We start from the raw sequence: 26,080 nt of genomic DNA, 5'->3' as shown, positions 1-26,080 counted from the left end.
GGTACTTATCCAAAGACTAATGATTACATAATTATAATAGACAGTAACTTCCTAACTCCTAGAGTAGAGATATTCTCATTACTATTCACCACTTTTGTTGGATTGGGGGGTCCTTAATTCCTGATTGACCAGACAAAAGCCCTGGAGAAAGATGCATCACTTGGAATGCCCACTCTATCACAAAACAATGGGCAAATCATTGGTCTCAGGCTCTTATTTTCTTACTAGTAAAGTGAGGATCATTGAATTACCTACTTTAATAAATATTAAATCATAGGTAACATGCTTAGTGTAATACCTGGCACTCAAACCATGTTAGATATTATTGTTAATTCATTATGACTATTATAATTTGTTATAATATTCAATTAGATAATCTCTGAAAGACAACTGAAAAATTTAGGGTCCATATAAAACTAATAATAGTTCTGCATTATCTCAACATTGAAAAACACTTTAGTCTTATGCTACTCAGGCTTTTGAAATATATTTTTGTAGTTTTTGTGTACTGGTTTCTATCATGTGCATGTAGAGCTTTCATTTTGACATTAAATGCAGTGGCGTACGCCCTACAGACAACATTCTTTTGTTCAACAACCATGACTCACAGAGTCCCCAGTTCAGTAACAGCGAGGGCTACTGAATTAGTCCATTTCACTATATGAATTACAAACTCATCCTAATGGTTCCAATTTTATGTGGTACTGAATTTAAGGCTCAGCATGACAGCTGAAGCCATATATCAATCAACACAGTTTCTGAGAGGGATGACTCATTGTAAGGAAGGCCAGAAGTACAAGTCAATAAAATTGAAAGATAAAACTGATTGTTAAATGCCTAAACTGAGCGCCCCAAGTAAGTAGGCATGCAAAGTACAGATGTGTCTATGTATTTTTAAGTGTATGATTGTTGGAATCACATACATAATCAATTGATAAATAGTGAATTCTAGGCACTGTGCCAGGCCCCGAGGACACGTAACAAACTAGAGACATGGTTCTGCACCTCAGCCATTTAATTTCACTCTCCCCGCCAATTACTGTCACAGAGGTCAGAGATTTCAGACTAACACTTCAAAGACTATCTCCTCTTAAATATCTGCAGTTCGGGCTATGGCTTCCCAGCCCACATGCCAAAGCTCTTTATTCCTGGGAACTGGGAAAGCAGCTTTTAAAGGTACATCAAATCAGTTGTGTCAAAATAGCATAACAATTAACTTCATGAAACACGCTATGTATGTTACACACAAAACACTGTTGCTGAATTATATATATATATATCTTGAAACCAGATTTGACCCAGGTCAACCAACATTCTAGTATATTATCTGTCACTATTGAAGTTACACCCTGAGAAATAGGTGCTGTTTGCTAAGTATAGTAATCATTAAGTTGCCAGATATCTCCAGTTCTTCTACTTCTGAGTAAACGGTAGAGTTGACTTCCCTACCCCTTGAAGCTAAGCATGTTTATATGGCTTCCTTTGAGCAACAGAGTGAGCAGAAATGATGTTAGGTCACATCTGGGAAAAAGCTTCAAGTGGTAAGATGGCCACCTCTTTTCCCTGCCACAGTCACCAGCAATGTTTTAGACAGTGGATGTCCATCAGCCGGAGACCCTACGTGAAGACGATGTGTAGGAGAGCCCAAACCCCACACATTCAACCTCAGTGGACAGTGTTGGGTCATGAGTTGGAAAAATGAGAGAGCAATAAACTTGATTGCTGTAAGCCAAGAGCTGTTACTGCTACATAAGCCAGTTCATTCAGGTTAATATACCTGGTAAACAAATGTAGGTCTCCCACACTATAAAAATGAAAGCCAGCTCAGAACAGTGATGCAAAAGCCCTTTTTGAGGTTATCCAGGAAATTGCTAGTGAGGTTCACTTGGTAACAGACTGATCTTATTATACATTTTACTTTTCATGTTGAATTAAATGGATACAAGTAAAGCACTATGAGAGAATGAAGGAAGGCATCATCATTTCAATCCAGAAAATTGGAGACAGATGATTTAGTCCAGTGTTTGAACAACCAGAATCAAAATCAAGAATATTTGATGAAATGTAGATTCCTAAACCCAAATCCAAACTGATGGAATACTTGAGGATTTGTTAAACTTATATTTAACAAGTTATGCAAATGACTCTTTCATGGCCTTCATGAGAAATATTGGTTTAGGGCCAGAGGCAGCAAAGTAATAAGGCTCAAGTGTGTCTTGTTTGAGAAGCACAGGATTTTGTTTGTTTTCATTTGGGTTAGGATTGTTTATCCTTTAAAAATTAAGAAACTTCCCATAAAAATCAATATGTCCAATGACTTTTGAAAAATTATTGGAATATCTGGCAACTCTAATCTCAAACACTTACATGCCAATCATCAGGTAAAACCCAGCTCCCTTCACACAAGGAAGGCACACTTTCCAGTTCTTCAGTCTCTATAATGTCAACTCAATTCATCCCTTTATCTGTCCTGCCCAAAAGGAGCACAAGGGTTTGGTTCCCCTTATCCTGGTTTCAGGACATTGTTAGACATACTGGAGATTATGTTCTGGAAAAATGAAAGTCATTGAAGAATGTTGAGGAAAAGAATTACCTACTCAATTGTAATTAAAAAATAAAAATCTGGTCACATAGAAAATAGGATAGAGTGAAATTTATGTACTCAAGTGTTTTATGGGTTTTTTAGGGGTATGGAGGTCTTTGCTATTATTTAATGGCCAGATAGATAACTTGACATGGACTAAATGAGATTTCTAGCTAAATGTAGAGGGCACACCCCTTTAATAGGAAAACTGTTGCTTAGTTTCAAATGCTGTCATCAATTTAATTTCATGTTCTATTTCTATCAGGAATTTCAGCCTGGGGTCACCAGATCTGCCATTATTAGAAGACAGAAATCCTCATTTCTAAATTTTTAAAGTTAATTATTTATTTAAAAACAATCTGGCCAATCAGTTAGATGTCTGTGTATAAGAGCATAGCACAGCTAGAATCAGGAGACTAGAAAGGAGTAAAGATAATTTGGAAAGTTATTCTCAGATGGATTTTCAGCTCTTGCAACTTGACAAATAGGGATGCCACTAACCATGCAAGGGAACCACAGGATGAAAAGCAGTTTTAGGTGGCAAAATTTACTTTCTAGAAGTTTGAGAAATTTCATGTATGGAAAAAAACAGAGTTTATCATTTGTCTATTCATCTGTTCAACAAATATCATGATTACTATCTACCTCCTAGAAGCATTAAACATTCCTAGGCTAGAGCAACACACAAGGAGTAATAAATGTCTGCCTTTAGAGATCTTAGAGTCCAATCAGTGGAACACAGAGTTACAAAAGAGCACAATGATTTGATGCCAAATGTAGTAACGGGTGATTTGTTCCATAGAAATGTGGTGTGTGTGTGGGGGGGGGGTGCATATGTTAGTCATATAAGACTGCTAGAAAGTAAAAACATCTAAGCTAGAACCAGAAGAAAGAAAAATATGTTCCCAACAGAAGCAATAGCCTGCCTAAAGGCCCACAGGCTAGCAAAAGCCAGATGCATTAAAAGATAAACACTGAAAGAAGGTCAGTGAATTCAGTCCCCTTTGTGCAAGATAGTGATATATAGTGAAAGATGAGGTCAGAAAAGTGAACAGAGGCCAGAGCCTGTATCCACTACATTAAATTCTCCGGAGCTGATCCTGAAAGTGATGGGTGGTCATATAAGCGTGTCCATCTGGGCAATAAGGAGCAACTTTGCATCAGAAAACAGCATCAGGACGAGAGATCATGCACATATGGGTTAATGTTTGAGGTTAAGGGATGAGTAAGAACCTTATTTTCTATTCATTTGCTAGGGAAATCCTTAAAGTGAAAAGCAATGAGTTAAAACTACAGAATCTTAGGAAGCACATATAAGAAGAGAGAAGATACACAGGAACCAAAGAATGAAACAGATGAAGAATGGTAAAGGGACACAGAATCAGGAGAAGGGGAGTGAGTTTCAAGAGGAGTTAGAGCTATGACATCAAACAGAGCACTTCCAGGGTCCCTTCTCTTCATTCCATTCCATTCTCTATAATGCACCATGGGCTTGTACAACTTGGCAGCCGTAGCTGAGTACTGCCTTGCTATCAGTATGGCCCAAGGACTAGCAGCATCAGCAGCATCTGGGGGCCTATTAGACATGCGGACTCTTAAGGTCCAACGGGACAAACCAAATCAAAATCTGCATTTTAACAATCACCACCTTGGTAATTCATATGCGATTCAACTTTTAAGTACACTAGATGTATCATCTTATCATTGTCACTGATATTTTTCATTTTTAGAAGCAGGAAATTAAGGCACAGAGAAGTTAAGTAACTTTTTTATTAGCGTTAGTAGACCTGGTAGGTATTGCTTGCAAGTAACTGACTAAATATCCAAGCAATCTTCCTTGTAAGAAATCTCTAATTTTGTTTAGGGCAGAAATGTGCCCAAGCCCAGGAAAAAAACACTTATTTTCTCAGATGCTCTCCTAACAGGAAATAGCTATGAGATAGAGGTGAAAACCAGCTGCAAGTTCTGGGAAGGTGTATTTTTCTGATGAAATGAACTAATGGAGCTGGTGCCTTCTCTTCCTTTTACTCCAGGCTGGGTCATGGAGATGATAGCTAGAGCTGCAGCAGCCAGAATTGGACACTCGGGAAAAAAGCATAGAAAAATAAAGAGTGTGAGTTCTTTATGCTGTCTTTTAAGAATTCAGCCAGTACTAACAGCACCTACCTCTAGACTTCTTGTTTGTGGGAAAAATTGATTTCCCACTGAAATCACTGTAGATAGATACTTTTTTCTGTTTCTTTCAAACACATCCTTAACTGATAAAGGCTACAATGATATTCTCCTATCACTTATATTTATTATTCTATCCCAATGTTAGGGAGCAAGGCTTCCTTTGTTTCCCAGTGGCTTACCTGTGCACTATAAAAAGTCAGTGGGCTTCTTGTGCCTTCTTCTAACGTCTTCGGACAGGACTATGCCAAGTGTCACACCGCCCTCTCTGAGTGGTGGGGGAAATTACGAAAATGACAGGTCACAAAACGGTTCCCTAGAGGGAAAGGCTCTGATGAAGAGACATGTGCTTTCCACCTGACTAACTCTCATACCCACTCACTTAAACATGCACCTGCCCACTTTCCTCATCTGCTGATAGATTCTGCTTAACCTCCCAGCTGTTCTGAGGCAGCAGGGACAGTGGCGGAAACTGCAGCTGCCCCCTGCGACTGGTGGCAGTCAGATGTCTGAGTGTGACATGCCTGTATGAGAAGATGTCACCAAAAAATGACAAAGAGCAGATTGGGTGTAGCAGCAGCTAAAGGAGACTGACAAAGGCTGGCAACATCCGTGTAATAAGCAGAACTGCATCAAAATGTAAATATCTCCATCCTGAGTTAATGACTGGGTCCCATGGGAAAGCCTATATGACTCTTGCCCAGCCAGCATGGCTCAGTGGTTGAGCATTGACCTATGGACCAGGAGGTCATGGTTCGATTCCTGGTCAGGGAACATGCCTGGGTTGCCAGCTCAATCCGCAGTGGGGGACACGCATTCTCTCTCATTGGTGTTTCTATCTCTCCCTCTATCATCCTCTCTGAAATCAATTTTAAAAAATATTAGAAAAAAAAGGAAGCCTACATGACCCTCCTTGCTAAAGCTATGAGTCATAAGACCAGTTTGGTGGCAGCCAAAAACACCTTCAAGGGCCCTTCAGATTATCTGAGAAGCTTGAAAGAATGCAAGTTGAAATGGATTCTTCTACAGCAATATTCTTACTACTTCATCTTCCTGATACTCTGACTTTAAGACTTCTGACACTGTCATTCTGGTTTATACGTTTTAAGAATAACAAGTCATGTTTGTCATTTAATCTCTTTTAAATGGTGACATACTTTACTATAAACACTATTAATAACATGGTTCTATTTACTATTTCCTGTTAGTTATCTTTGATCTTGTAACTGTCATGGTTATTAAGGCAAAAGCTACTCACAATGCTAAATGAATATTAGTGATCTAGGAATTTACTGTAAAGTTCTAATACAACATCCTTTAAAATGGCTCTACATTCACCTTTTATAACATTTCACCACCTAAGCTACCCCATTTCCTCTCTTAAGATCCTAAAGTTCCAACTCCTCTAGTATCTGTTGGGCCCATTCTTTTGCTATTCTACAAAGCACAGTCATCAGCCTCACATTTTTTGCTTCGATGATTATTCTCTCACATGCCCTAGATAACTAATTAAATCTACCCTCCTATATTCCCCTCTACCTGACCTGAACACCAGCCTCGCAATTCCATTTTCTTTTAATTAAGACTTCTTCCCTCTTGGTATCCAAATCTTAATCTTCCTTGTAAATCTGCCTGGCATTTTAGTTCACTATTTTCTATCTTAAGAAATTGGAGAACTGCTCCATGCAATCATGGCAACAAAAATTAATTAGTTCCATTTACCACAATTCTCTGACTATGGAAGATTTGCTTAATTCTATTGTAAGAGCTTTTAAAAAATTCATATAATTGAAAAATTTTGGATTCCCCAAGCCAAATATCTGAGCAGTAATTCAGCATCTTTTGCTTCAAATCTAAAACCTTCTTGTGAGTACCTAGGAGTCAAGTGGAACCTTTCATCTCCTTCTAAATGTCTCCCATGACATTTGTTCCCTTCCTCTGACCACTCCTCCAATTCAGGCCTGGAGATCTCTTTGCCGTGGAAAGCTTTTAAAACACACCATTCTAAAAGCACCTGTCCTTTCACCTTCTTAATGAAGCCAAAGGCTTCCCCAATACTGACTAAAATACTTTGGATACCACTATAAAACATACTATAGATAATGGACTTGGGAATGCTATTAGGAGACATTTATAGTTCTTATTCTTTCTTCAACCTTCTTAACCTCAGGACATATCTCTACTCCTCTACTCATAGGAGAAATTCATTGTACCACTCATTAGCTCATATTTCTGAAATATTTCTAAAATCTAGTAGACTTTACTAACCATCTCCATCAAATAGTTGAAAAGAGCAGTATCTTAATTTGGATATATATTTTTCTGTGAATACTAAATCAGAAGAAGAAAAACCTTACCTTTTTATTATGCTTTAAATCAAAATCATAATATGCTAACTGATAATATCTTCTGATACAGATAGAATGGCCTCATACACATGACTGGAACAATCTTTGTGCTACATTTTGCATTCGTTCCCCTAACAGGGACACCCTGAATGTTATTAAAGATGTTTATAAAAAGGATGTTCTTATTACAGAATACTATATTTTTAAATTTATCTGAAGTCAATTTTTAATATGTTTTAAATATTAAAAAACAAGTAGAAATGTAAAAAGATAAAAATTTACATCACTTAACTTATGTAAAATTAAGGTAAATATGGACTCGTACTTTCCTACATATTAGTTTTTTAAAATTTTGAAAACATAATAAAAACTTACAAAGATTTGAAAACTACTACCTATGGTAAGTTACTTAAAATTAGAAAACCCAATGGGGATTCTAAGGGACCAATGTCTTATGATAAATTGATTTCCCTAATTTGATGAGCTTCTACATGAAATCTTTCTGAATTTAAACATTAATTTTATTCTCTTCATTCCTTACTCTTAAATGATAAAATATGTACCTCAAGAAATGGGAGTATATCAAGTTAAAAATAAGTTTTCAGAATTCTGTTTTATCAGGAATATTAAAAATCCAAATACTTATTATATTACACCTCATGTCATTTATTTTTTATTGCATAGGACATATCTAGTTATTATTTAACTCATTTGCAGCTGAAAACAAATTAAGAAGGGCAGAAAATAAGTTGTCCTTAAAAAGAGAACTGAGTAGTATCCAGAAGTTTCCATTGGGATTAACACTTACTTTCTTACATCTGGGAATGCCACACAACTCAAACACTCTCATCACCCCTACAGCAGACATGCTCTCTGATTGCTATTTAGTTCCCTAGATAGCAGGACTCTCAGCCTGGCAGTAAATATACCAGAAATCACTCCCACCTTTCTGAGATAAAACTTACAGTTCAATAAAAGAAATATAGCATGATTATACAGTATTCTTAATTAAGAAGGGGAAAAAAAGAAACTAATGTCAAGGACACTCAAAAGGCAGAAAGAGCCAAAATCTGGTGTGATATAAATTTCTGCAATGATTGGTTCTTGTTCATCATCGTATTTAAAGTAGGACCCAGCAAATCCTTGGCCCTTAGTAAAAACCAGTTGAATAAATGAACTCTGCATATAGGAAGAGAACTATATATGGTACAAGTAAAAGTGATTTCTTACTTTTCTAAACTTCAATAGTATGTTCTTATTATGGGACAATGTGTTCTAGTGTTTCAAGTTATATTAACAATTACAGTGTATCTACCTTATCAGTCCTCCAAGGAAGGTCATCCCCTGGAGACCATCACTACACATTTACATTGCTATATCTTACAAATGTCTGGAACATAGGAAGTCTTCAATAGACATGTGTTAGGGAACAGCAAGCTAGAATAATTTCATTTGGCTCCTTCTATGTTGATACATTGAAGAGTAATGAATTACTGACTGGACAAGCTGTTTACTTGGCCATCGCCACTAGTAACATAGATTTCTACAATATGATTGAGCTGTAGCAGTAAAAAAATACTACTAACACAAATGGATCAGTCATGCGTATGGTCCAGTTCATCCACTGTATGTTTAAAGAGGAGGAAAAACAGAAACACTTTGATTGCACTTGAGTTTAAATGCTAGAGGGCAACGATACAGTGGGTGAGGCATGTTGTGCCTGAAAAAGAAAAAACAACAATCCCTCAAAATTATGGCTGAGGGCAACACCTTTCTAGAGGCAATGGTTGAGAGAACAAACTACTATTAACCAAAAATGTTTTAAGGGAAAAACAAAGCCTTGGTGTTAGATCATTAAAACATAGGTAATATTCTCTGGGTCACATACTTCAATGAGGTTACTTGGATTTTGCTGGAGAGACACTATTTGGGAATATAAATTCCACCATGCAATCTAAGGCATATTATTGCTTCCATGTACTCGTTCTGCCTTTCCTGTGAAATAATTGCAAGCTACATATCTAGTTAAAACAACAAACTGAGAAAATGTTCTGCAAAATTAGCTCACTCTAAACATTTCAGAAGAAGTCTGTCTTCGTAAGATTCTCTGATGAGGAGTGGGCAAGCAACACACAGCGGTAGTGAGGGTGTGCAAAAACACTAACATGTTCCTTAGTCTTGCCTTGAAATATTAGAAAGGATCCAAATATATGTGCATAACTTCCCATGTTGTGTGTGTGTGTGTGTGTGTGTGTGTGTGTGTGTGTAACCTAACATGCACTGTGATGAAGCCCATATGATTTCAGTGCCAGAGGGAGAGCCGCAGGCCAGGCGACAACATTGAAGGAACTGACTTTGGAAGGCATGCCCAGAGTTTCAGCCTCCCCAGTAGAATCCCACTTCAGGCAGCGAGTACCTTTCTGCTTTCCATGTTTCATGCTTTCCACAAAGTAACTTTAAATAAATAGGAAATGACAAATGACTTGATATTAGTCACTGACACATTTCCTGAAAGCTATTTACACCCTTGTGTGAAATCACCCTAACTCATTTCCATTTTCTCACTCATGAAATAATCAAATGCGGCATTCCCATGACCTTTAGGCAAACTCAAGAGAGTAGAGAAGATCTGGTGGTAGAGAGTGAAAAAAGACTCTGAAATTTTCCGATGCCGAAGCTTATTCTGAGAATTATCATCCCATGAACACTTCTAGGAATCCCAGAGATCTAAGTCAGATGGGAAGATAGACCAGAATCTAGCTTTCTCATGCCGCTTGGAGAGCATCAGCCCCATTCACAGCTGCTGAATGAGGTGAATCCCAAATCTCACAGCTTTTCAAAGAAGCTGAGTCCCCAATACCTGGACTTTACGTTCCTTCCATCTGAGATTAGAACTTCTTGACAGTTCAATCTCCTCCTTTGTGCTCATCCTGCAGCCCACTTTTCCCCTTCTCCCTCCTTAATTAGAGAGATCGCAGACCCCTCCAGATGCCTCCACCACCCTTCACCTTATATGATGCTGGCAAGCATCAGGCATACACCCTCGAGTTGCAAGACCCAAAGCTTTTGGCGTTGAAGTACCTGGCACATCCCAGGTTAGGTTGGTTGATACACTTCTTCCAGTTTTATGTCTCTAAAATCACCACTGATGTCTTATCATCAGCTTTTTTCCTGTAAATATAACTTTGCTCCTATAGGGAAATCATTATCATGAATTGATGATGCCAAATTGTTACATGTCATGATCATAATTACAAAAAGCACTAAATATGTCATACCTCTTTTGTGATAGGTTTTGTTTACAGAGATTTCATAAATATACAAAGGTGTGTCTGCCCAATGCAACTAATTGTATAAGAAAGACAAACATCTCCTTTCTTTAAAAGTGGGTTATATGAGCTACAATTTTATCATTTTTTAGTTGTCACAGCTGTTATAAATTAAGTGAAAGATTGGGTGATGCCCTCTATTGCATTCATAGAAGGAGTATGGAATGGGACCAACAATAACAGCGATAATATCAATATGTGTTGAGGTTTCAGTCTGCATGTCAGAAACTGTCTGAAAGATTTAGATTTTAAAAAATTAAATCCAGCCGAAACCGGTTTGGCTCAGTAGATGGAGCGTCGGCCTGAGGACTGAAGGGTCCCAGGTTCGATTCCGGTCAAGGGCATGTACCTGGGTTGCGGGCATGTCCCCAGTGGGAGATGTGCAGGAGGCAGCTGATGGATGTTTCTAACTCTCTATCTCTCTCCCTTCCTCTCTGTAAAAAATTAATAAAATATATTTTTAAAAAATAAAATAAAATAAAATAAAAAATTAAATCCAGCCCTAGCCGATTTGGCTCAGTGGATAAAGTGTCAGCCTGTGGAATGAAAGGTCTTGGGTTCAATTCCGGTCAAGGGCACATGCTGGGTTATGGGCTTGATCCCCAATTGGGGGTGTGCAGAATGATTCTCTCGCATCATTGATGTTTCTATCTCTCTCTCTCTCTCTCTCCCTGTCCCTTCCTCTCTGAAATCAATAAAAATGTTTAAAAAAATTAAATCCAAGAAAACCAATGTCACATAATTTACTCTCATTGTACAAATAAAGAAGCAAAAGCAATGAGAGGTTGAGTAACATGCTAAAAGTCTTGTAGTTAATATATGGTGGCAACAGAATTGAAATCCAAAGATGTTGGTATCCAGAAGCATTGATCTTAACCATTATTTATAGAGTAATAAGATGTTATTTTGAGGTCAGACTCCTCTTAGTTCTGGAAGAGATTAGATTTTTCTATATTATTTTTGCCACTGAATAGCCTATAGTTTATTTTTATAAATTTGAGAGTAGTAAAATGCACAAAACATGTTATCACATATCTCCCTATAGCCTGAGGATAAGTATCCAAGAGTGAGGTTGAAAATTCACCCTCAGCCACTAAGTCTATGATTGTACATCATGTTTTTCATGGTTTTCAACTGAAAGATTCTTCAAGGTTTCAGAGTATAAAATGAGAGAGTGGGGTGAAGGGAGAAAACGGTTCCTCAAAACAGCTTTTGAAATGCAATTAAGCATGGTACTCAATCCAGATTTTCCAGACTGAATCTATAATTTAGATAGCAAGACTTGTCATTTCTAATAGTTGTCACTGTTTAGCATTGTGGATGTTAGCTGTCAAAATATACAAGGCCTGTCTACACATTCATTTTTCCAATGACCCCATAAAATTCATCCAAAAAACAAATGTTGCTCCTTTCATTCAGCTAACAATGGGAAAGCCTTTTATGGAATATAAAAATAGATGAGCCATACGATGAATTGTTAGCTCCAATGACTAAAATGAAGACAAAAGGAAAAAAATTGATTCAGTTATTCATTCTAACTAATCTGAATGTGTGGTCTTGGTAGATAAGATATAAAGGCAACCCCATCTCTAGTTTCCAGGCTCACAAGGAAGTAAACCAAAAAATGCACAAGACATAGCAGTATTTTCTGGTCATGATTTTAAAGGATAGATGATATTCTCCTTGAAGAACTCTGCTATTCCTAACAATATAATACTTATCAAGTGTATGTCACATTATGCTTTCTTAAGAATTTTAATTTACTACTTGAGCCCCACAATATTCCTGTGAGATATAAACAGAGTAAGAACTTCTTCCATTTTACAGATGAGAAAATTAAGTCACAGTTCAGATAAATGAATCATCCCAAATCACAGCTTGTTCATGGCAGAATTACATCTAACATTAAATCAGGAGTCTGAGTAACAGATGTAACAAAGATTCCAATTCACCAAGAATTCGGCCTTAAATATGCTGATATTAAGAGTGAAAGTCTAATGTGGTAATTAAATGACAATCGCTCCATTTATTTTAAGAATAAGTCCAAAAAAAAAAGAATAAGTCCTATAGTTGATTCTTTTCCCGGTAGCATATTAAAATAAAATTAAATAAATAAATACAATTAATATTTATTCAAGGTATGTTCAATGGAGTGCTTACCGATGCTTGTGAACCAAACAACAGATGGACCAAAATCCCTGACCTCAAATAGCCTATATTCTAGCAAAATAGACAAAAATAAGCAATTGACATCAATTAACAAAGATAGAAATTATCTTGTATTTATGTGGTTGGTCAGGATAGGTCTCATTGAGAAGGTGAGATCAATGGAGCTCCAGGGAAAAGGCTCCCAGGAGTGTTCTGGTGCACTCAACGAGCAGAAGGAAGCCAGTGTGACTGCAGCAGCAGCTGGGTGAGGTGAGGTCAGAGGGAGAACAGAGAGGCAGATCCTGCAGGCCCTTGGAGGCCAGCACAAGAAATCCCAGCTTAATTATGAATGAAGTGGAAACCATTGCAGGGTTTTGAGCAGTTGAGTGGCAGGATCTGACTTAATTTTTAAAGAAGACCTATTATTAATCATTAAATATCTTAAAATTTTATCACTCAATATATTGCATAACCTTTGTTACATATATGAATCCCAATTTCCCTTCCTTCTCTCAGAATAAAATACAATTATGTCCACATTCCCACAGAAAATACCAGCGCTCAGAATGTCTAAGTATCTTGTCGAGATAAGATCTAGTAAGTGACACAGCCAGGTGAAAAGAATAATTTTTCTGACTCCTGGTCCAAAACTGATTGCTCTTTCTTGTGTATTCATTTACATGAAACTCACAAAGGAAAGAAAATAATAATTGAGATTAATTACCCAAATTATTCATCAATAGAGATGCTCAGCTTGATATATTAAAATAGGATCAAGCCCATTTTTCCCTTATTAATTTCTGAAACATAATGACACAGTAATTTCCCTGAACTTTCTATCTGGAATGACATATGAACATTCAGGCTAAGAATTTTGGATGCAGAAGTAACCATAATAATAATTTAAATTTGCAACAGTACATTTGGAAAGTTTTTCAAATTCTTTTAGTTATTATTTATTAACTCTCTACTATATACTAGTTACTGTGCTAAATTCTTTGCATATGTCATTCATCAAAACTCTAAGAATATTACTATCAGTAATCTCTTTCTATACAGGACAAATGTGACCCAGAGAGGCTCAGTGTGCAAAGGTCATAGGACTGTTCAGTACCAGAACCAGGATTTTTCCTGAATCTCCGCAGCCTAAAGTTAAGTTCTCTTCACTAAGCAACACTACAGTAATTCTGCAGCATGATGCTCAACATATCACTTCAACATGGTCTGAGTAGCTCCATTTTACAGAAGATTAACTGGTCACAGAAAAGTTAATCAAGCCATCAACATTTATTTTACGGCCACAATATGCAAATCAATATTTAGTTGCTGAGGCACACAGGATTTATGATACCATATCTTGCCTCAATGAGCTTGCAATCTTGTTAAAGTAACAAGAGACACATAAAGAGGTAATAAATAATCCAAGATAGCACATAATAAGTACCAAATGAGATATAGCGCCAACAACTGCTGAAGAATTTCAAGAGAGAGAAAATTGAATCTGGGTACTTCAATTTAGTTATGAAAAATCTTTACTAAAGAGGACTAGTGTTGAGGTGGTCCTTACAGGAAAGGTAAAGTTTAGATCATCAGAGAGGATGAGGAAAAATAATTTCAGTGAGAGGCAGATAATATGACCAAAGGCCATGGGAGAAGACTCGACTGGATTATCAAGGGAAAATGAATTGATGCATTTGAAGTGCAGAAGACATGAGAGGGGAAACAAAAAATGAGACCAGAGAAGTAGATGGTAGAAAACCTTGATTGGCAACTTAGCTATCTAAGGGAGGAGAGATGGAATAGATCTTGTTGAACTGCTAGTGTGTGGCACCAGCTTTATGTATATTTTTTGTTTATGTGATCCTATCATCAAACCTATGAAGTAAAAAGGGAGATACAGCATGGCTACTTTAAATAAAAGGAAGCAGAGACTATCTGGCCACAGCTTAGCTTTGGGTGTGGGTGGAGCAAAAACTTCAATCTAGATCTATCGGCCTCCAAGGCCCATATTCTCTCCACTACTCCTCACAGCCATTGACTGAAGGCAATGGGGAGCCAAGGAAGATATCTAATCAAGAGAATAGAGTGACATATAAAAGCACTATAAGAATAAAAGAATACAAATAATATTACAATATGTATAATAGCAGATAAAATTTAGGGAACAAAAACACTAGGCAAGGAGATCCATTTAATCTATTGTATTAACCCAAATAATATGGTGACAGGGATCTATATTTGAGTCCTGATAATGGCAGTAAAAATGAATGTAAAGAATATTACAAAATAAATATAAAGAGATAAATGGCAACACCCATGTCCTGCAACAAGTCGTTTCTACTACCCACCATACAACTAGAGCCTCAGAGACAAAAGCCAAGGTCTAGCTCAAATATTTTTGATAGCACATTATTTACTTAAAAATAATAAAATCTATGGCTTAGGAAAAATATCTGCCTTAGTGCAATCTACCTCTCAATTGTCTATCATGAATTGTGAAAGCTAGGCATATTTCTATTGTATATGTTTGGCAATAGCACATGGTCATGTATGCTAACATGGACAGTAGTACCTTATATTCATGAGCATTAGACATATTAATTACTAAGGAAATATTCTGTTCCTTTCCATTTTTTTTCCTTTTGGAAAACTAAGTGTAGATTAGTCAACTGAATTATTTCTACAAGATACAATGTGTCATATTTCTGGTTATGACACTTCTCTCTTAAAATGCAAGGTGCTTCTCAGGATTCAAATAAAAAAAGCAAATATCTCACGTTAGAAGGGATGAGTAACAATATTTTGACTCAGAATCCTTACTCTCACCTAATCTCCTTAGAATCATCCAGCTATGCTGAAAGATAATTAAAATTTAACATATTAGCCAAGCCTAATTTTCTTTACCTTCATGAATAAAAATAGACTGTTTTTCTGAGGTGAAAAAGGAATGTTTACATTTCAAGTCAAACTGTGCCACAGCCCAATAAATGTAGGCCTACAGCTCACATATATGGAAAGTGTCTTTGAAAGTTTCAAGAATGCCAAACCTGTGCTGCGTTTTAGAAATGCCACATGCTGCATAAGAAATATCATCACAGAATCCTAAAAAGAGTATGTGTTGAAATACAACTCAGACACTATTATTTATGCAGCTCATTTTTGCATATCTGTACTGATATTAAAACAGGCATCTGTAAAATGTGGTGAGGGAAACCAAAGATGTTACAAGCATTTCTGCCCAATAATGTTACCCTTTAGCATACACTTAAGTTTACAAAACTTAGCTATTGTAAATGAACTAATTTCAAAGCTATTCATGCCAAAGGTCAGGACTTATTTTCTATTAACTATCTTTTTTAATACGTGAAATGCATTTATACATAAAATGTATCAAAATTACATACTGACCTTAACTTCTAAAGGCATTATTTCATGAGAGTTTCAAAAGAAAGTAAAAATCTTTTTACCTCCGAGTCCCGGTCTAAGCCGATTATCATAACCATCCAGGAGTCTGTCTAGAATTCTTGTAAAAATGGTGATGTTGTTTTCTGGCCCATCTTCTTGGATGTTAGCCAGCACCAACCTAAACAGATAATTTTACAAACTGATATATTATATATATATAAATACATATATGTGTTCCGAAAATACCAACATGCTCTTCTTTCTTGATTTGAATTGTAAGGCTCCCTATTTTCCTCTTCTTTTCACTTCTATAAATGCCAGTATGTCTATGGGGAAGGTAAACATGCTATGGAAAATGAATACTAAATACCACTAAATACCAGATGATCAGAAAGTTTGATGTCAAAATTCTTCCAGATAGCTACTACTCAGCATTGTGTGTGTGTCATCCCTTTCCCCCCCCTAAAATCCATTCCCTAGAATACGTTATGATGGTAGATTATCACATGCAGACACTATTAATAATGTTATTCCAACTACAATAATCCAAGGATCCCCTGAAATCATTCTTCAGTGATGCGAATATTAATTGAGAAAAACACTGCTTCCTTCAAGGCACTAAATTTCTCTGTCTTCCTCATGAATGTCTTCCTTTTTCTCTTTATGTCTTTTTCTCTTTTAAAGCAAGATGATTTCCTTACTTTGGGTATACCTCCACCCAATGGCCAAGTGCAATATAGACATCAGGGGAACTCTGCTGGCTGGGTTCCAGGCTCCTGTGCAGCCAGGAGGTGGAGGTGGGCTCTGAAAGGATCACAGCACAATCCGAGCAGCAGAGAGCCTTAGAAGAGACCCTGCTGCCTGGACTTGGAGGAGAGCGACAGGGGTCCCCTGAGATTCAAATGCCCAGCTACTTTTGTAAGCCTGCGTGTGGTAAATTTGTGGAAAGAACAAATGGTCTCGAAATATCACAGGAAAGAGGGTTAAAAACAGTGATTTTTCTCCATTATTTGTCCATCAGAAAGCCAGAGGCCTGGTTTTGTGACATCCAGCAAATTGGTGCAGAAGCAAAGGATGTATAAAACAGAATGTCCCTTTGCACTGCCGTTTTTCCCAGAATGAATCAGAGATTTAAATTATTGGTCAAAAATAAATAAATAAACAAATAAATAAATAAATAAGTAGAGAGAATCTTTTATATAATAGAATAAAATACTGGCATGAGCATTACCGGTTAAATAGAGAACAGAAAACCAATAGAGAGAAATACGGTTAAGCTGAGGATTTTCAAAGATTATTAATTGACCTCCTTTGTTCGCTCCTTTAAAAGATTCTATGTAATCTGCATGCTGAGCCAGGTGTATTGTGTAAAGTATCATTGACAGAGTCCATTTGCATTTAAATGATTATACAGCTAGTAGCTAAAAATAGTCACAATACATCAGAAATTGGTAACCAACTTAAAATATTGTCTTGAAAGCAGAAAAAATATTAAAACACCAATTGAAGATAAACATATTTAAATTATGCAAGCAAATTAGTTCATACCCTTCAGCCTCAAGCTTCTATATTGCCTTAAGCTAATTTTAAAACCAATCACTGAGAGAGCAGTCACAAAGTTCCACATAGAGATTTTCAGTCAAAAGTGTTTTTTTAATCACATGTTACAGTTTCTTTCTAAAGTCAGTATTAAGGTGTTAATGAGATATTCTCCAATTAAAATAAGGCTTTGTAAAGAGATTTTTCTCAATTCTAGAAAATATTTTCATACTTGGACAACTATTTGGAGAGGAAAATGAAAAATTTTAAGGGAAATGGAGATATAATAAGGGTGTTGTTTTGGGTTTTTTTTTTTTAAAAAGGAATGGTTACATGAACATTTTTATGACTCATACTTTAAGTCCCCTTTTATTTTAAAAGCATACTAAAGTCAATAAATAAAAGATGCCCATTGGTGATAAAGAATCAGAAAAGACTACAGCTATGATGAAGTTACTGAAAGCAATAAAAATTATTTCATGTTTGTAGAACATAGGCAAAAAAAAAAAGTTGTATGTTTAAAATCAGTACTCTTTATGGTAGTAACCATTTTAAGAACAAAAGATATCCAAATGAATAATGTAAAAAGTTGATTAATAAATCAAGCTTTTATCTTATTGTTTGTGATTGTGAAGTTGTATACTACCTCCACCTAGAGGCTTAAGGCTCACATATCATTTAGGTTTTCTGTGTTGACTGAAAGAGCCAAGACCATTAAAAAAAAGAGAGAGAAGCAGAAAGAAAGAAAGAAAGAAAGAAAGAAAGAAAGAAAGAAAGAAAGAAAGAAAGAAAGAAAGAAAGAAAGAAAGGAAGAAGAAAAATTAAGTTAACACTCAAATCATTTTAGTCTGTGCAGTTTGTGTGGCTTAAAGGAAAACTGTTGACTCCCTCAGTGAATTTTGGTGTTATGATATGCATATAACTTAATCTCTTCAATTCCTTGCAAGAACATGCCATTCAAAGGGTATTGTTTCCTTCAGTGATTTTTTTTTAAAGACAATGTTTCTGTTCACTTTTGCATTTATAGCGAAAAGCATGAAGCAGTGAACTTTTTATCGTCTCTGCCACTGCATAGTTCAGTTTCTGGGTACAATCGTTCTTCATTAGAAATAATACTTCGAGATACTCCAGCTTCTCAAAAGCCACCCCTACCCTGATGCCATTCAAGAAACACACCTTTACCCTGAATTAAAAGAGTCACATACGATAAATGTCTCACCTGATTGGGTCCCACATCAAGAAGACAAAAAGCAGTAACTGCATGCTGTCGATGTTCAATTTCATCTTCATTGCAGCTCTGGTGAAGCCATGAAAGGAAACCAAAATACACTAAAAATTAAATTCAGCCCCACCATCCAAATAGCCCCAAAAGACTGCCATTTCCGTCGGTAATTGCATTTAAAGCTATGGAGGCTATTCCAGCAGAGTGAGTGTATGGTATGATGATGGGGTGAGCGAGGGTTGTATTTTGTGAGTTTTCTTCTTACTTCTTTCCTTTCCTTTTCTTTTTCTTTTCTTATTTATTTATTTATCTATTATTTTTTTTTTATTTTTGACTGGCAGATGATCAAGTAATCACACTTTGCCCATCCTCAGCAAACATTGTTTTGTGCTCACATAGAGACATTCAAATGATAACACACGGGACCCTGAATTGACATAGGAGCTAGAGAAGAGTATGGATTGGAGGGGAGAATGAAAGTGGGGCGGGAGAGGAGAGAGATGGGCACTTCAAGCCACCATCCCCTTAACCAAGGCCACCCCCGCGATCAAGGCAAGAAAAGCCAGGGAAGGGGGGTGCGGGGTGGCGGGCAGCCAGCCCACTTTTCCGATTGTTATTCCTTCCATTACAGTGAGATGCAGTCCTCGCACCTTCACTTCTTCGCTCCCTCTAAAATAAAATGCCATCATCGCCCTCCCTGCCCATCCACAGTTGCCAAAGATCACGTCTGGGAGGCAGCCGGGTCAGGCTCCACCGCTGAGAAACGCGGCGTCTGCCAGCTGTTCGGGGCGCCCGGGACCACCACGCGGGCAGGAGCGCCCGGCGCCCGGGGCCAGCCCGGCTGGCAGGCTCCGCGGCGCGGCGTGCAAAGTTGAAGACTGTCAAAGAGCCGGGCGACCGTGCAGCCGCGCGGGGGTCTCGGACCGCATTGCACTTGCCAACACGCTTCTCGTGATGGGTTCCGGAATTCTTTCTCGGATGGGCTCGGGGGGAGGGGGCGACCCGAACCTCCGCGGTTCCGGGGGCGCCGGAGAGAGTGCGGGAGCTGGGGCATGCACCGGAGGCAGGGGCACCGGGAGAGGGTCCCTGCTGGGACCAACGTGTGCGACCTTACCTGCAACCGCGAGCAGACCTGGGGCTTTTCCTCCCTCGGCTCCGATCTTGAGCAGATAGGAAACTTGAGAGAGAAGAGAGCGCGAGAGACCGGCTGCAGCAGCCCAGCGAGCTGGAGCGGAGGGCTGGTGGGAGCCAGAGGAGCGCGGGGAGCAGCGGCGGCGGCGCCGGAGTAGACCGCGAAGCGTCCGTAGTTGCGCTGATGGGCGGAGGAGGAGGGAGAAGAGGGGGAGCGTTGCAGAACCGCGGGCGAGGGGGGCCCAACCGAAGCGCGCGTGCGCGCTGGCAGCGGCGGGCGCGAGCCCCAGCCTGGAGGAGGAGGAGGAGGAGCCAGGCCCGGGAGGAGGGCTACCCGAGATCCAGGGCAAGTGAGGACCCCCGCCCTCGCCCCGATCCCGGGGAACCGTTGCCCTGGCACCTGCAGAGGCACAGCCCCCGGCGGCGGCAGGAGCCTCGGGGAGCCTGGAGCGCTGCTCGCGGGCGTCCACACCGCGCGGGCGGAGCGGAGCCCACGGCCACCACAGACCGCTCCCCGCGGCGGCCCACCGGGCTCCCCGAGGAGGTTCCTAGGTGCTGCCGGTGGGTATGGGTGAGGCGTCGCTAATGCAATGTCTGTGGGTCCCTAGGTCCCCGCAGCCGCGCCCTGTCGCCAGCCCCCCAACACTTGGCTCTGGGGCGACGTGGCTGCGGAGGAGAGGGAAAGAGGTACCGCTCCCGCTGGAGGGCGAGGGGACTCATCACGCCTGTACTTAGTCATCAGCGCTTCCACGCAGGACCAAGTTCAAGGCACATTCGTGGAATCAGACAGCAGGAAGTTTCTCTGATTTCCCTGAGCCCTCGAGATGCATCGTTCATTCCTTCACACTCCTGCCAGAGCTTTCACCGCAAAGCTCTGAGGGTTGGAGACTTCCCTCAAGCTGGTCAGGAAAGTCCATTTGCAGAGTATACACCTTGGGAAACCTCCCGTTCACTCTCAGCAGTTATCTCCCCCGATCTCTTTTCACAGGCATCCTCCCTACCTGGTGAGCAAATCAATCCACTGCTCTAAAAAGTTTACATCTGCCACCCCCAGCCCCGACCCCCCGAGCAAAATTAAAGGAGCAGTGTTTCTCCTACTTCTGCAGCTCTTTGATTCCTTTCCTCAGGGTGGGGAACAGAACAGAGCAGAATGCGAGGTTCTCCCCTCTGGGCTTTTTTTTTTCCTGGAAAAAGGGGACCTGTTGTAATTCCAGCCCCCATGTTACACTTTCAGTATCCTGTGTTTGTTCTGTCTCTTTTTTCCTCTATTTAATTTGAGGCGATGCAATTTGAAAGAGAGAGAGAGAGAGAGAGAGAGAGAGAGAGAGAGAGGGAGAGAGAGACTGAAATTTTCCTTTTTCCTTTTTGTAGGGCACATAAGACAGAATGTTATGCACATCCTACTGAGGCAAAGCAGAGTGGTTGATCATCTCTTGGAGAAGTAGTTACAAACGTTGGACACTTTCAAAGGAAAGAGAAAAAGATAAGTATACTGACATGTTTCTGTCATATTACATTCGAAGTCGATATGTGCCAAACTGTTCAATTTCGTTAGTTTTGAACCAAAAATTCTGATGTTTTTCCTAGATGGTACAGTTTTCATAACAGCAGACACTGCTATTCCACATACATTTCAGCTTTCCTTTGAAGATTATGTGAGGAGGGTAAGACCTTTGCATTGTAAATATTTCAAGCTGTTCTTTTTTAACCTATTAATTACCACTTTCTAAATACGTATTCAATACACTACAACCTAAACCAGTGGTTGGCAAACTCATTAGTCAACAGAGCCAAATATCAACAGTACAATGATTGAAATTTCTTTTGAGAGCCAAATTTTTTAAACTTAAACTATATAGGTAGGTACATTGTTATTAACTTAATTAGGGTACTCCTAAGGCTTAGGAAGAGCCACACTCCAGGGGCCAAAGAGCCGCATGTGGCTCGTGAGCCACAATTTGCCTACCACTGACCTAAACAAACATTTACTCTCCTCTGTGCATGCTCTGTGAAGAATGGAACACCACCTTTCTCCTCCATGGTTAATATTTCCTTCCTGGCTTGCCCATTGCAGAGTCTAATTGAAATTCACAAAGATAAAAAGCATGCCATTTAAAACCTTGCAACTAGGCCCTAGTTGCTAGGGGATCTCAGCTTCTTCTACTTGGTGTGAGCACTTCACTTGCTACTGTATTTCCTGTTTTCCATTTCTGTGAGTCAATCTTCCTTAAAATCTTTATCACTTCGCCATTTAGGTTACTGCCAAGTTGTTTATATTTTGATAATGGAAGTTAAGCAGTGCATGGTTCCTTCCCAACTTTAATTGCTATGCGCCAAACAAAATTTATCTTTCCTGAATGTCACAATTTTTGTCAATATCATCATAGATTAGTCTCATACTTACCACTACAGTTTTGCCCTGGATTCTAATGCCAATTTATGGATTTTAGTTTAATTGCTTTATCTCAAAATTTTTATCTGTTGGAATGAATTACACCCAAAGAATTAGCCTTATCCAATTGGCACCCTTATTAAATACGCGGTTCCGTTGCCATACGATCTACTTACATGTAACTTCACAAGCTGTTTTCAGTTATTATTACCTTTGGCTTTTCTTTTTTTTTGACCTGTATGTTTAAACAGTCTATACATTTGGATATGCCCTTATTTAAGAGTGACTCACAAAACAGTGCATTACAACACCGTGACCTTGTTTTTTCTCACAAAATACTTTGTAGTGTTATTGACGCCGGATAGCTGTGATTTAAAGGGAATGGAAATCAGAAAAGCGGATTGCAGGCAGTTGGACATCTACTAGTACTTATGGCTGCTTCCATGCTGATCCTTTACTGTGTCACTAGTCCAGGCAGATTTCTCCTAGGAGTGTGCAGCTTCCACAGACATCTGACAGAGCCAGCCTCGTTTCCTTCTCCCCTCCCTGGGACGGAGTGCAGTGAACTGCCTGTGATTTGAAAGCCAGACTGTGTTGGTCGTGACTAAGCTCTTCCTACCCACATTTTTTTTTTTTTTTGGAGCATGTCCTAAGGCAGCCAATCCTGTAGAAGAATTGACAACTAATTGGCTGCAGACAAATCCATTCCTGACCAGGCCAGGGCAGTGCAAAACCTTCTGTCTTAACTTGTTTGAATTATTCTCCCACGAATTAGATTGGGGGACGGGGGAGAGGTGGAGAGGGGTCGCTCATATATTTCCCATCCCCAACACCTGAGTCTCTAAGGACATTTCCACATGAGGATCAAAAATAAAAAGAAATATGAAGAATTGAGGGATCTTGGTTTTGTCTGGTTTCGGTTTCCCGACATCTTGTAATATTGTACATTTTTAATGTCCATTACAAAACTGTTCATGTTTTTGAACAGATATTTTGTAGAGCTTCCCCTTTTCAGGCCCAGCTATATAGAGACTTGGCATTAATGCTCCAAGGAACTACTACTCCATGTAACCTAGGAGACTTCGTGAATCTTTAAGTTCTATAAGATAATATGTATATATGTATATATACTAGTAATACATGCATATTATATACACACATACAAACACAAATATACAGATATTTGTAGAAAGATAGACACATATCTGAATAGTGATAGGCATAGGGATTTAAATAAGAATAGCATTTATATAACACATTTCTACAAAATGCATTTAGTCTTAATACCATTTAGTCTTAAAATTTGATCATAGTGATTTTTATATATTTTGAAGTACCAGACCTACTTTAACAAGAATGGCATCTCACTCTTTTACACATTTTGAAATATCAGCATGTATTTCATATAATAAACTTATATACATTTAGATACATTCCTATGTGAGTCATTCATTCAAGTGAGAATATAAGCTGAGGAAAAATTAGGAACTAAAGCATAGACTACCCTCTTTTCACAGAATTAAGTGTTATCCTGTACTTTTACTCAGAATGCTTTCTGATTTCAAAATATGCTTGGCATGCAACTTTGTTCTCACATATTCACAATTATCATGAAAACAACAGCAAGCAAGCAAACAAACAAAATCCTGGCCCTAGCCAGTGTGGCTCAGTTGGTGGAAGCATCATCCTATATACAGAAATGTTGAGGAGTTGATTCCCAGTCAGGGCACATACCTAGATTGTGGGTTCTATGCCCCATTGGAGCATATACAGAAGGCAACCAATTGATGTTCTCTCTCACATTGATGTTTCTCTCTCTCTCTCTCTCTCTCTCTCTCTCTCTCTCTCTCTCTCCCTCTCCCTCTCTCCTCTTTTCCCTTCCACCCTCTCTTCAATCCTCCCTCTCCAGAGAGGATTAAAAAAAAAAACCTGGAGCAAATATCCATTTTGTAATTTCAAATCTAAAGCATGGCTGGATCAAGCTTCATATTTCCCTGTTGGTTTAATTTAGATGGATGGTTCTGACATGTCCACTAGGCTCTCCGATTCTGAAAGAAGAAACAGCTGGAAAGTGGGAGTAATTAGCCTTATAAGCAAATAATTCCAAAACTGCTCTGTTGTATTAATGTATCTAGGTCACATTTCATTAGAGCTAAATATATCATGTATACCAGCTCAGATAAACTCTGCACATTACATTCTTCAAATGAAGTAACTCTGTTTATAAAGTAACTTTACAAATCCTTGTCCAACTTACAAATCAAATATATAATGCATTCAGGATATCTTGGTAGTTTCTAAGATTTTAAAATCTACTTACATCAAATACATATACAGAGATAATGCTTTTGCCTTCCTTTTCTGAAATTATAGATATAATTTATTTCCAGGTTATTCAATTGCTTCCTAAAACAATAACAATTTTCATAATACAAGCCACAAGCTCTCTCATGGAGAATCCTATATAATAAAAGCCTAATATTCTAAGTGTCCAGTTGGCCATTCAACCAATCAAAGCAAAATATGCTAATGATATGCTAAGGCCACTCAACCGCTTGCTATGACCTTCACTGACCACCAGGGGGAAGACAGTCAGCTGGTCGACCAGTCGCTATGACATGCACTGACCACCAGGGGAGGCAGATGCTCTGACTGGTAGATTAGCTTGCTGCTGTGGTCTGGCTGATCGGGACTGAGCGAGATGGGCTGAACATGCCCTGGAGCCCTCCCGCGGTCCCTCCTCAGCTGGCCAACCTCCTGCGTCCCTCCCTGGTCCCAATGATGCATCAGTGGGCTCCCTCAGCCTGGCCTGTGCCCTCTCACAATCCAGGACCCCTTGGGGGATGTCAGAGAGCTGGTTTTGGCCTGATCCCACAGGCCAGGCCAAGGGACCCCACTGGTGCACAAATTCGTGCACTGGGTCTCTAGTTAGCTATCAATTTCATTTAAGGATAAGCTTCTCTATGATTGGTGGCTCTTTTACCAGTGAGGCAGGCAGCTTAAATAATAATTATAGCAATGAAAATAATAAAAGCAGACCTATAGTCTTCTTTTGTATAGTAACATAGATCCCATTCCAAACACCTTTTGTATATTCATTTCAATTTCACAAGTAAGAGTTAGATTATTATTCCCATTTCACTGATGAGAAACTTGAGGCACAGAAAGCTTCATCAGGCGCACAGTCTTCCAATGGTATAGCCAGGAGTACAGCCCAAGCAATATGACTCCACAGTTTCCATGCTTAACTACACACTGTATCATGATAGCCAAACATCTGGCTTCTTATGTGCAGCCTCACCATCAATGTTCTGGACAAAATATTGGTGTTTTCAGGATAGTATGAATCTGTTAGTAACAGCAGTGTATTCATTCAACTAGTCTTATTGACTATTTTTATAGATAATCTGTTAGGTGCCATTCTGGATATAATGATGATTAGGGCACGTTCCTTACCCTCAACGAGCTTACAGCAATTTGGAAAGGCATAAAATAACCTACATTACTAATTTCAAACAAATGAAGACGAAGGCCAATATGTGCTCTAAAAAAGTTGTTTTCAGAGCAATACTACCTTTACTAAGTAGTAATATGCAGGTTAAGGAAAAAATAGCAATATAGAGAGCTTTTACTTGAATTAATAATTTTCAAATCTAGTTATTACCATATAACACTAAGTGGCTTATTATTAAGAACATGATTAAGTAGTTTCTGTGGCACAAAGAGCCACTTAAGCTCCTAGGACCAAGAAATGGTTATGTTCAGAATGAAAAATAAATCTATCTTGTATGGATAGTTTTTAAAATTATA

General features: G+C 38.8%; 1 protein-coding gene across 2 annotated transcripts in view; it reads right to left on the bottom strand.

Annotated features, from left to right (window-relative positions):
• The window catches only part of GABRA2 (gamma-aminobutyric acid type A receptor alpha2 subunit), a 103,711-nt gene extending 83,721 nt beyond the window's left edge, over positions 1-19,990 (bottom strand). Inside the window, exons 1-3 of one of the 2 annotated variants that reach the window (XM_014455569.2) lie at positions 19,862-19,990; positions 18,745-18,822; positions 16,049-16,164 (exon numbers count right to left, since the gene is read on the bottom strand). In XM_014455569.2, coding sequence (XP_014311055.1) covers positions 16,049-16,164; positions 18,745-18,815 — 187 coding nt within the window. In that variant the 5' untranslated portion in view covers positions 18,816-18,822; positions 19,862-19,990. Of the gene's footprint in view, positions 1-16,048; positions 16,165-18,744; positions 18,823-19,861 lie in introns of those variants that run through there. The other variant, XM_023753608.1, reaches the window with a different exon arrangement.
• Positions 19,991-26,080: the final 6,090 nt, after the last annotated feature.

This window comes from Myotis lucifugus, unplaced genomic scaffold (genome assembly GCF_000147115.1).
Source record: "Myotis lucifugus unplaced genomic scaffold, Myoluc2.0 scaffold_48, whole genome shotgun sequence".
NCBI lineage: Eukaryota > Metazoa > Chordata > Mammalia > Chiroptera > Vespertilionidae > Myotis > Myotis lucifugus.
This window is presented reverse-complemented; position numbering and strand designations above follow the sequence as displayed.